The sequence below is a fragment of the Entelurus aequoreus genome, linkage group LG19, assembly GCF_033978785.1.
Source record: "Entelurus aequoreus isolate RoL-2023_Sb linkage group LG19, RoL_Eaeq_v1.1, whole genome shotgun sequence".
NCBI classification, from domain to species: domain Eukaryota; kingdom Metazoa; phylum Chordata; class Actinopteri; order Syngnathiformes; family Syngnathidae; genus Entelurus; species Entelurus aequoreus.
In genome coordinates this window covers 37,111,758-37,124,708 of record NC_084749.1, presented here as the reverse complement: position 1 = coordinate 37,124,708, position 12,951 = coordinate 37,111,758, and the positions used below count along the sequence as shown (strand labels likewise).

At 36.5% G+C, this 12,951-nt stretch overlaps 1 protein-coding gene across 12 annotated transcripts in view; it reads right to left on the bottom strand.

Moving 5' to 3' along the window:
- si:ch73-40i7.2 (FYN-binding protein 1) overlaps nucleotides 1–12,951 on the bottom strand; it is a 67,362-nt gene that overhangs the window by 18,849 nt on the left and 35,562 nt on the right. For 11 of the 12 annotated variants that reach the window (XM_062028453.1, XM_062028461.1, XM_062028459.1 and 8 more), the window contains 7 exons: nucleotides 5,509–5,620; nucleotides 4,945–5,000; nucleotides 2,928–2,965; nucleotides 2,743–2,774; nucleotides 1,213–1,327; nucleotides 984–1,143; nucleotides 774–903 (listed from right to left, as the gene is read on the bottom strand). In XM_062028453.1, the coding sequence (XP_061884437.1) occupies nucleotides 774–903; nucleotides 984–1,143; nucleotides 1,213–1,327; nucleotides 2,743–2,774; nucleotides 2,928–2,965; nucleotides 4,945–5,000; nucleotides 5,509–5,620 (643 nt within the window). Of the gene's footprint in view, nucleotides 1–773; nucleotides 905–983; nucleotides 1,144–1,212; nucleotides 1,328–2,742; nucleotides 2,775–2,927; nucleotides 2,966–4,944; nucleotides 5,001–5,508; nucleotides 5,621–12,951 lie in introns of all 12 variants that reach the window. The other variant, XM_062028464.1, reaches the window with a different exon arrangement.

Genomic DNA, 12,951 nt, shown 5'->3' with positions numbered 1-12,951 from the left:
ACTTCTTAAATGATTGAATAACAAAATCTAACTTGTTTTAACTTAATGCTGAGCTGATGATAACTGTGCTGTCCAATAGTTATTTTGTTTTCTTACACTTTTGAGTTTAATTTGCAAGTATTACGTCGACTTTGCACGCAGTTGCAATTCAAAGACGTTAGATGGCAAGAGTGTATAGATTATGAAGTGTTGCCTTAGCCAGGAAGTAGTCTTTGCCATTGAGTTGTAAAGCACCAATCTTTTGTTTTGTTCAGCCCTACACATTTTTAAAACTTTAAGTATTGTACTTATTAGGCACCAGCTGTTTGATTGTGACGTATATTTTAGTTGCAGTTTTAATTTCGAAATTTGGAGGCGTTGAAATCACCAAGTAAAATCGACAATGCTAATCAGTAATATGTCTATGGCAAATCCAACATGAATTAGCATCGAGCTAGTGCATTTTGTAAATTGAAGCCTTACTGTACTTTTGAGTGCCTTCTTCTTGCTTGGTTGGCATGGAAAATTGCAACATTAGCTCGAGGCAGCTGTGTCCGCTCTAAGGGCTTGATTGCTTGTTTCTCTGCAAAGTGCTTGAGAGTCTGCAACCGGACGTGACGTCTCGTGCAACAAAAGTATTGGAATATGGCACAGTTTGATTTGACGTGTTTTGGTACCGACAGACTTTTGGTTGGTACCTATAAAAGTACAAAATTCGGTACCCATCCCTATTTGTATGAGTTATGCGAGCGTTGTTAAGAGTTGATATGCTGCAGGATGAAGATGACAGGTACCTATTACTGGGCTCCATATGTAACTTCTGAGGTGGATCTGGAGGAAGCGGAGGCAAAATCGGCGATTGGATCGACATAGATTTCACTGCCTCAAAGTCGATATCCACACATGTGTTGCTGATGTACCCGTCTGTAGAAGGCGATACAGACATAGGATGCACGTTCATCAATACACTCTAATATCTACACTTTCTTCAACTGAAAACCCACACTTTCCATCCAGAGAGCGAGCCAACCACTTCCCCTCTGGGTTGTCCTTCACTCGGAGGATCTCCACTCTCTCGCCTTGGTGCACCTTGAGGTCACGTTTTCCACCCTCGTACCAGTCATGACGAGCTATGGCAGTGTGCAGGATCTCCTCGTCTTGCAACTAGAGAGGATGGAAGCGGCAGGACATGCCGACCATTGGACAGACTGTACTGTATTGTCGTAATCTTACCTGAAATTTGGTTCTTAACTCATTCTTTATTTGCATTTTCTTCTTCGGGTTTTGATGCCCCTTTTCTTGTCTTTCATTGTTCTTGTCAGCATCCCAGTTCACCCCCACTTGGTCCCTGCAAGATATTAACACCTGTGTTGATCATTGGAAGCAGTGCAAAAAGAACATCAATGATACTTTGGTAATACTTTGTTGTAATTTGTACGTGTTAAAATAAAATAGTCATAGTAAGTGGCAATTTTGAGGTGATCTTTTTTTATTAAGTCAGTTCCCTTGTTTATTAAAGGGCACCTTTTTTATTTTCTGACTTATAAATATCGTTACAATGTTGAATACTTGTGTTAAACATTGGCAAAGCACCAAATCATAAAGTTCATGCATTTGCGTGTGACTTCTCTTGCAGTTTCGGGTGTATCTGAACGCCGTGTTTTGAAGTCTTTGCAGTGGGCCTTTTGTGATGTCACAGATTGACGGACGTACTAATGTGGACATCTCGTATCTGCTGTCGGCCAGCCGCTGTTATTTCTTATCGTTTGATGCCCTCCCGCCTGCTCTAATGTTAATAAAATAAAAAACCTCCGTGTTTATTTGTTTGCGACATTTTACACGGGACTGTTCTGTCAACATGGACCAGTAAGTACGAGGTTGGTTTAGCCGCTAAGGTTTTCCGGAAAAGATGCCACAAGAAAATGTAGGATAAAGTATTACTGCTTCATTTTATGAGGCCCACCAGGCTTCACATCATTTTATGAGGCCCGCCACATCATCGTGGACTGTCACTTCATTTCATGTGGTCTGCCACTTCATTTTTTGTGGCCAGTCACATCCTTTTATGTGGCCCACCACATTATTTAATGTTGTCTGCCACATTATTGTATGTGGACCGCTGCATCATTTATTGTTTCCCGCCACATCATTTAAAGTGGCCTACCATGTCATGTGTGACCTGCGATTGGCATAAAAATAACAAAGCAGTTTCTAGATATGTAGTTTTAAAATTTTGACAGAAAAATCTACTGCATCTAATTGCACATGTTCTGCGCTGTAATATTATATAATCATGCAAGAAGATGCTCCAATCCTTTTTTTTTCCAAATCAGGTCATCCATCAGAATGTAATGAGACTATTATAGGTTTATATTCATACACACAGTATTCGCTATTACACACGGCCATGTGAGGAGAGCCATAACTGTGATATGGCCGTCAATAAAAGCAAGTTTGACACCCCTGATCTAGACCACAGGGAAGGAAGTGTTTTAAATGTAGATTAAATTAAATTTAAACTGTCGTTTAAGTTATTATTTATTTCATATTTTATTTTAAATGTTTTTTCTAAGAAAGAAAATACAAAAAAAAAATACAAAATTAAATGTACAAATTAATACATTTTGTATCTATACTTTTTTAAAATAAATAGTTATTCAAACAAATTACAATATACAAGTATTTTTTATTTTTAGTTTAAATGAAATAGTACAAAACAACAAAAACAAAGTTATAATATTTCTATGAAACGTGTAAACTTACTCATCAATATGCTCATACACGTCGCTCTCATCCTGCAAGACAGATCATTTGCCTAATGAACCCAAATGAAACGCTGTTGCAGTCGCATTGACTCCAATTGATTGTTCATAAATGAATGAACGTTTAATTTTGTAAAAACATTTAACACAGACTAAAACTACTGCGCTGAATTTGTTTGCCCTTACCCCTTCCATTGTCTGTGAACTGCTGTTGCTCCAGGACTCTGTGACAGTCAATCAACACATACATATGTAAATATATGCTACCACATCCTTAACAGTGATTATAAAGTAAACAAAGTGGTTTACAGCCATAAGCCCTCACATTTCAGTAATCATTGTATTCTTTATTCTCAAGGTGTATAACACTGTAGACCAGGGGTCCCCAAACCTTTTGACTTGGGGGCCGCATTGGTTTAAAAAAATTTGGACGGGACCGGGCTGTATGTGCGTGTGTGTGTGTGTATATATATATATATATATATATATATATATATATATATATATATATATATATATATATATATATATATATATATATATATATATATGTATGTATACTCACCGAATACTCACCCGAGACTGCGCGATGATGTCACATTATCGATGGGAAAATGCATGTTTAGACAATATAATTTGCCTGAGCGGCCAGGAGACCCCGAGAGTAACAAGCGGTAGAAAATAGTTTAGAAAGGACACATTTTTAAAAAAACCTTGAGACTTCCGCGGGCCGGATTTGGGACGCTGGCGGGCCGTATTCGACATGTGGGCCGTAGTTTGGGGACCCCTGATCTAAACATTACCGCTGCCAGGTATTTTTTTCTATACCTTTATTGTAATATTTTCAGAATGTGTTTGTTCTATTTTTGCCCAAAATAAGGCAAAGAAAAACATCTGAAGTTGTCTTTTTTTGTTTTGTTTTAATGCCATGATTTTAATAGTCCGGCCTGCGTGGGCACAGATACCCTCCATGTGGCCCCTGAGCTCAAATGAGTTGGACACCCCTGATGTACAATATTACAGTATATGTAACAGCTGCAGCCAAAAAAAAGGGCAGCATAAAATAGAGAGTAGATCCAGCAGAAAATAGACTTTATAAACAAAGAGAGGTAGCTAATATAGAAGCGGTCGAACAAATTTAAAAAAATTACTTGAGACTTCCCGCGGCGGGCCGTATTCAGCCCGCGGGCGGTAGTTTTGTGACCCTTGCGGTAGACATTAGACTTGCACTGCCTATACTTCAGAGTAGTCCAGTGTACAGCATATTGTAGATTGAAAATAAGTTGACATCTTGGTAGTCACTTTTCCCCACAATTAAAGGATGGGTGTGGTATTGACTCATTTTCACTGTACAGTAAATCTATACACTGCAAAAAGTCAGTGTTCAAAAACAAGAAAAACAATTACAAAAATTAGTGGTATTTTACTTGAACTAAGCAAAATTATCTGCCAATAGAACAAGAAAATTCGGCTTGTCAAGACTTTCCAAAACAAGTAAAATTAGCTAACCTCAATGAACCCAAAAATACCTTAAAATAAGTATATTCTCACTAATAAGTGCAATTTTCTTGGTAGAAAAATAAAAGAGACCTTTTTGCTCAATATGTTGAAAAAGATTCTTAAATGAAATAAATGCTAGTGCCATTATCTTGACATAATGATATGCGCTCGGCATCATGATTTTTTATTTCATGCTTGAAATAAGAAATGATTACGGTACTTTAAAAAAGTAGTTTTATACTTGTGAGTGTTGATGACACAGCTTTGCAACAGTTGATATTCTAGTTTCAAGCATGTTTTACTCAATATAGGTCATCAAATCTCAGCAACAAGCTGTAATATCTTACTGAGATCATTTAAAACACTTAAAACAAGTAAAACACTAACATAAAATCTGCTTAGTGAGAAGAATTATCTTATCAGACAGAAAATAAGCAAATATCACCCTTATTTGAGATATTTCATCTTACTTAGATTTCAGTTTTTGCAGTGTAGAGCTATACAAGTTCTACACAGACTACTCCAAAGTACATAAATGTTTTTCATTTCTATAATATTGCCCTTTGAGAAGATGTAGTAATACAAATGCTTCCTGGAATGTGAGGAGTGTCCTGTAGATAGTTTCATCTTGAAGGAAATCAACTGTCATATTTCACAGTAGTACTTATGCATGAGGAACCATTTTTATTGCAACTATTTTTACCTTTCTCCTCCAAGCTTGCAATGTCATCATAAGTGTCCTCGTTGCTATGGATGTCCCTGACATGGAAAACATTACAAAGCAAACATTTAAGTACAGTGATTCTCAAACTGTGGTATGTGTACCACTAGTGGTATGCGGGCTCAATAAAAGTGGTACGCCAAAGAATCACTTGATTAAATACAGTCTTTTGTTGTCCTATATTCAAACACAGTGTTACTGTTCAAACTGTGTGTAATGTTAAATATACTTGTTGAATAAAACCTCTGCCTTATTTTTAGTGAATACTTAGGCCTACTACGCTACTGTATTTTAATGTTTGTCATCATGGTGGCACCTGTAGAGCCGAGTGTTTCCTGAGCTTGTACTTGGTGAAATAGGTTTGAGAACCATTGTTGTAAAATCACACAATGGGACTTTGAAATGTTTTTATTGCTATTTATAATAACTGGAAATACTCTACAGGAGTAATACATAGATACATCAATTCTGGACCCAAGCATTATAAATGTGTAAATGTATATATTGGTACAGTGACCAAAACAGGATTTTAACGTAAATACTCACAGAGCGGTGACCTGGTTCTGCAACTTTCTTGGTTTTATGGACTGTGGAGAAGGATATGATGGACTGGGAATCGCAGGTAAGGATATTTGTCTTGCTCCTGAGTCTGGGGAACCTGACAATGAAAACAACAATGATGATACTGGAAAAAAAGGAGGCAAACAAAAGTTGTTTGTCTATATGTGAATGACCGGGGACTAGTCCAGGATGTACTCCACTGTATGAAAGGATTTTCACAGGACGTATTTATGCAATGCATCCTCCTGTCCTCTAGGTGTCGCTGTGGGCTTTTTTGCTCTGATGTTTACAAGTGGGTACTTGTTATCAAACAGCTTTGAAATAACCGGTTCTTTTGACACTAGCCGTCACTTTCGGCTCCAAAATGGCTTCTCAGATTTTTGTTGTTGTTTAAATTGATTTATTAATAAAATATGTGCAAAAATACATGTGTACTGTAAAAAATATGATTACATCAAATGTTACTTTTTTTTTTTGGCTTGTTTGGAAACGTTTGCAACAAAAAACTTACGATAAATAACCAAGACCCATCTCAATGAAATGGTCCAATCTATTGTTTGTATGAGGTGTAAGTTTCCGACAACAGAAATCTCTTGTTTGTCACTCTTAATTAGTTCTGGACATGACTAGGAGAAATTGATTTCCACAAAGCATTTTCATAGCTAGAGTATAAACATACTTGTTTACTACCTTCTAAATACATTTTTCAACATTACAAGAGTCCTGTAGACGTGAAATAACACGCTTTAGTCAACTTTACACCCTTTTAATCCAAAATAGTATTGGTGCCTTTGACATTCAGAAACATAAACTGCCTCAGCTTTTGTTTCCTGCTGCTCAATTTTCTTCACTTTTCCAAGGCGCACACTGCGAAAACTGAACTCTAAGTAAGATTAAATATCTCAAATAAGGGTGATATTTGCTTATTTTCTGTCTGATAAGATAATTGTTCTCACTAAGCAGATTTTATGTTAGAGTGTTTTACTTGTTTTAAGGGTTTTGGTCCTAAATGATCTCAGTAAGATATTACAGCTTGTTGCTGAGATTTGATGACCTATATTGAGTAAAACATGCTTGAAACTAGAATATCAACTGTTGCAAAGCTGTGTCATCAACACTCACAAGTATAAAACTGCTTTTTCAAAGTAAGAATTTCTTATATCAAGCATGAAATAAAAAATCATGACTTTGACACAATTGTGTCTCATATTAAAACAGATTAGGATTAAGATTAAAGTACCAATGATTGTCACACACACACTAGATGTGGTGAAATTTGTCCTCTGCATTTGTCCCATCCCCTTGGGGAGCAGTGGGCAGCAGCGGCGCCGCGCCCGGGAATCATTTTGGTGATTTAACCCCCAACTCCAACCCTTTGTTGCTGAGTGCCAAGCAGGTGACAGCCAAATGGACTTTGCTGTTTTATTTTTAATTAAACAATAGAACATACGTACTCATATAGTAGTACAGTTGGCACAGTACAGCAAACTGACAGTTAATATTTAAACATTTAACATGTGACATTTCAAACAATTTTGAACAGAAATAGTTCATGCACATTCAGATAAATTCTTCAAAATTACAGCAAATATATATATATATATACATATATACCTGTATATATAAATATTCCTTGCGCACTAATTGACTGAAAGAGCACGCACTTGGCGCGATGATGTCATGTTATCGATGGCAAAATGCAAGAAATGTAATGGCGAGCGCATATCATTATGTCAAGATAATGGCACCAGCATTTACTTAATTTAAGAATATTTTTCAACATATTGAGAAAAAAGGTCTCATATTTGTTTTTTCTATCAAGAAAAGTGCACTTGTTATTAGTGAGAAAATACTTATTTTAAGGTATTTTTGGGTTCTGAGGTTAGCTAATTTTACTTGTTTTGGAAAGTCTTGACAAGCCAAATTTTCTTGTTCTATTGGCAGATAATTTTGCTTAGTTCAAGTAAAATGCCCCTAACTTTTGTATTTTTTTTCTTGTTTTTGAACACTGACTTTTTGCAGTGTAGTCTTTAATTATGTAGCAAGGTCCAACCTCTCTCGTCCTCACGACTGCAGCGTGTAACTGCACTGTACACGAGTGTTGTGACGAGATCTCATGTCACGAATTCATGAAAAGTTTTACTGCACATAAGCATTACCAACTGTTCCCACACAACACACAAGTCGTCGTCTTTTTTTTTTTTGTTGAAAAATATAGATTTGTTTTTGTTTAGTTTTTTTCTTAGTACGTGGAGAAAATTAATAACATTATAGGGGTGGGCCATGGAAAAGGCAAACTAAAATAAATACATACAGTGGGGTGCGGGGACCCCTAGAGGTAGTTGTAGGGTGTCCACAGCTAAATGCCAGATAGTTAACAGTAATGGACCCTTATGGGGTCCATTTGTACACTCTCACTTACATTAACGTTGATATTATATGTGGGCCCATGGATATACATGCCGTTAAATGAGGGTCATATATACACAGTCTTGGTCAAAAGTTTACATAGACTTGTAAAGAACATAATGTCATGGCTGTCTTGAGTTTACAATCATTTCTACAACTCTTATTTTTTTGTGTTAGAGTGATTGGAGCACATACTTGTTGGTCACAAAAAACATTCATGAAGTTTGGTTCTTTTATGAATTTATTATGGGTTTACTGAAAATGTGACCAAATCTGCTGGGTCAAAAGTATACATACAGTAATGTTAATATTTGGTTACATGTCCCTTGGCTAGTTTCACTGCAATAAGGCACTTTTGGTAGCCATCCACAAGCTTCTGCTTGAATTTTTGACCACTACTCTTGATAAAATTGGTGCAGTTCAGCTAAATGTGTTGGTTTTCTGACATGGACTTGTTTCTTCAGCATTGTTCTCACAGTCAGGACTTTGGGAAGGCCATTCTAAAACCTTAATTCTAGCCTGATTTAGCCATTCCTTTACCACTTATGACGTGTGTTTGGGGTCATTGTCCTGTTGGAACACCCAACTGCGCCCAAGACCCAACATCTGACCACAGAACTTTCCTCCAGATGGTCTTATCTTTGTCCATGTGATGTCAGATGAAACAAAAATTGAGCTGTTTGGCCACAATACCCAGCAATATGTTTGGAGGAGAAAAGGTGAGGCCTTTAATCCCAGGAACACCAAGCCTACCATCAAGTATGGTGGTGGTAGTATGCTCTGGGCCTGTTTTGCTGCCAATAGAAACGGTGCTTTACAGAGAGTAAATGGGACAATTAAAAAGGAGGATTACCTCCAAATTCTTCAGGACAACCTAAAATCATCAGCCCGGAGGCTGGGTCTTGGGCTCAGTTGGGTGTTCCAACAGGACAATGACCCCAAACACGTCAAAAGTGGTAAAGGAATGGCTCATACCAAAGACTATAAAAATGGGACCCATAACCTCCCTGCTTGGCACTCAGCAACAAAGGGTTGGAGTTGGGGGTTAAATCACCAAAATGATTCCCGGGCGCGGCGCCGCTGCTGCCCACTGCTCCCCAAGGGGATGGGACAAATGCACAGGACAAATTTCACCACATCTAGTGTGTGTGTGACAATCATTGGTACTTTAATCTTTAATCTAAATCAGGCTAGAATGAAGGTTTTAGAATGGCCTACCCAAAGTCCTAACTTAAACGTGTGGACAATGCTGAAGAAAATGTAATTTCAGTTCTTATGTGTCTTGTACATGTTAAGAATGGACAAATAAAGCTCTGAAACAAGTTCATGTCAGAAAACCAACAAATTTAGCTGAACTGCACCAATTTTGTCAAGAAGAGTGGTCATAAATTCATAAAAGAACCAAACTTCATGAATGCTTTTTGTCACAAACAAGTATGTGCTCCAATCACTCTAACACAAAACAATAAGAGTTGTAGAAATGATTGTAAACTCAAGACAGCCATAAAATTATGTTCTTTACAAGTGTATGTAAACTTTTGATCACGACTGTACATATACGTATATATATATACTTTAGGTGAGGAAAAAACACAGAGGCTGTTTCATCCCTACAAGCCTGTTTCGCAGGTTTCTCTGCTCTTCAGGGGATTTCATGAAAACTTATTCGTCAAGTTGTCGCCATATATTGTTGTTAAAATATTGGCTAGAGATCCTCCCTCTTTTTTTTAATGAAAATCCCCTGAAGAGCAGAGAAAACTGCAAAACATGCTTGTAGGGATGAAATAGCCATATATATATATATATATATATATATATATATATATATATATATATATATATATATATATATATATATATATATATATATACATACATATATATATATATATATATATATATAGTTTTGATGTAGCAAGCTACTTTTGCCGTGTAGCTTGTAGTGTAGCTTAGCTACATTCAACCGAGAGGAACCTGCAACTCAGCTTATCACATTTTCCAAGTAGTGAAGTGAAGTGAAGTGAATTATATTTATATAGCACTTTTCACTTTACATAGTGAAACCCAATACCTAAGTTACATTTAAACCAGTGTAAGTGGCACTGGGAGCAGGTGGGTAAAGTGTCTTGCTCAAGGACACAACGGCAGTAACTAGGATGGCGGAAGCGGGAATCGAACCCGGAACCCTCAAGTTGCTGGTACGGCCACTCTACCAACCGAGCTATGCCGCCCCAATCTGGCCTATCACTGTATAAAAGTCTACTTTTTGTTAGGCCGCAGGTATATATTTAAGTTACAGTAAGTGCTTTGTTTAAAAAAAAAAAAACACATAAAAAAATCAAATGGGAGTCAGTCTTGCAATGACGGAAGAGTGAAAGTGGTTGAAATTGTGGCGTTAAAACTCCCTGATTAATTTTTAAAAAATTAACCCCTTGTTGATGTTTATATTATTGTTCGCTTTCACTTGGAGGTACCGTATTTTTCGGACTATAAGTCGCTCCAGAGTATAAGTCGCACCGGCCGAAAATACATAATAAAGAAGGAAAAAAACATATATAAGTCGCACTGGAGTATAAGTCGCATTTTTTGGGGAAATGTATTTGATAAAACCCAACACCAAGAATACACATTTGAAAGGCAATTTAAAATAAATAAAGAATAGTGAACAACAGGCTGAATAAGTGTACGTTATATGAGGCATAAATAACCAACTTAGAACGTGCCTGGTATGTTAACGTAACATATTATGGTAAGAGTCATTCAAATAACTATAACATATAGAACATGCTATACGTTTACCAAACAATCGGTCACTCCTAATCGCTAAATCCCATGAAATCTTATACGTCTAGTCTCTTACGTCAAGGGTGTCCAAACTTTTTCCACTGAGGGCCGCACACGGAAAAATTAAAGCATGTGGGGGCCATTTTGATATTTTCCATTTTCAAACCATAACAAAATATATGCATTTTTTATTTATTTTACCTTTAGGGATCCCGGGGACCATAAAGGGTCTCAGTCATTAAAATGTTTAAAAAAGGGCAGATTATTATTTTTTTAAAATTATTTAACACTTACAGTAAATCTCTCTATCAACTTCAAGTTGATATAAAGTAATACAAATTAAAAAAAAATGTTTTATGGCTTTTCTGTCAAAAACAACTTAGTTTTTTTTTACAGTAAAACTGAAATATGCAGTATTTAGTAATTAGAGCCCTAAAAGATCAATAATGCAGGACACCATTGACTTTAATTATTTCATATTTTTGAGTAATCACAGTGAAAAGATAAATAAAAAATCACTAAATATATTTGGGATCCAAAAGGTGCCCCACTCATAAAGTGATACATTTTTATTAGGTTTTTCTTTTACTTTCAACACTTAAGTTACGAGATCAACTTCAGATATATCTGTCGATTTAATGCTGGAACTATTATTTTGTTTGTTTTATGCGCTTTTGTTAAAGAAAACTTTGATGTTTTTATATGGCTACTACACAATATATGCAATATTTACCACATAAAACATTTTAAAGTGAAATATTTGAAGTAATTGGAGCCCTGAAAATAATTCATTATAACATGGATTTTTTGTCACAATTTATTTTTTTTTGAGCAATGGCAAAAAAAGAAAAATGGAGAAAGACAAAAGAAAAAAAAAACAGCCTGCATGGCAGCTTTTGTGTCAACATAGCAACTTTTTCTCGTTAGATTTCACCTCATTCCACTTTTTTTTAATGTCCTTTTTTATTTTTACAATAGTATTTCCAGAATGTGTGGCGGGCCGGTAAAAAATTAGCTGCGGGCTGCAAATGGCCCCCGGGCCGCACTTTGGACACCCCTGACTTACGTGAATGAGCTAAATAATATTATTTGATATTTTACGGTAATGTGTTAATAATTTCACACATAAGTCGCTCCTGAGTATAAGTCGCACCCCCGGCCAAACTATGAAAAAAACTGTGACTTATAGTCCGAAAAATACGGTAAGCTATTTTTATACCAAACGTTCAAATATCACAGGCTAAACTGGCAATCATGGACGCCAAGACGTGAATTCCCCATATTTATGTTAGCATTTAAACTCTAGCGATTAGCGTGCTGCGCTACAGTAATTCTCCAGGAAATAAGCAATGTCACCGGGAATTTTTCAAAGTGCCGCAATCAATCACGGTTTAATGCAGGGGTGTCAAACTCATTTTAGATCGGGGGCCACATGGAGAAAAATCTACTCCCAAGTGGGCCGGACTGGTAAAATCACGGCACAATAATTTAAAATTAAAGACAACTTCAGATTGTTTTCTTTGTTTAAAAATATAACAAGCACATTCTGAAAATGTACAAATCATATTTTTTTTGCTTCTGTTTCCAGACCCTGGTGACTATATATATATAAAAAATATAAAAATATGATGATGTTGAACTCTGAGTGTAAACATAACTTGGCCCTAAAGAAATTAACTATTAACTGAAAAAACGCAAGAAGAAGTTATTAGGGATAAGAAGATTCTGGGTAAGTTATGTGATAAACAGGAGGGAAATGTTAGAATAATTATGTATATATTATCACACAACGCTTATTCTTAAGGGCCGTTGCTATAGTTATTATCAAATGTGCTGAAGTGGTATTTTCCTTTGTCTGTGCAAAGCTGGCAATCCAAAAGATTGCAAGCCAGTCTCGTGTCAGTGTCTGTGTCCAGGAATGGCCCACTGACTGCCAAGGCCGAACACCGCCGCCGTGACGCAGATAGAGCAGAGACAGGGCGATATGACAACTGCATTATTGTATAATTATATATTGTGTCTAACTGGAGCTGTCGAGATTACCCCCTTACCTCAGCGACAGCTTCAGTGATGTAACCAGGGACCTCCCAAATAAATAGAGGAAGCACGTGGGCTGGACATTTAGAACGTAGTTTGGATCTGTAACTAGAGTACAGCCCAAAAAACGTGTCTCCTCAATTGAGCCAAATTTAACTCTGTCTCTGCATGATTCCTTGCTTCTCGTCTGTTTGATAG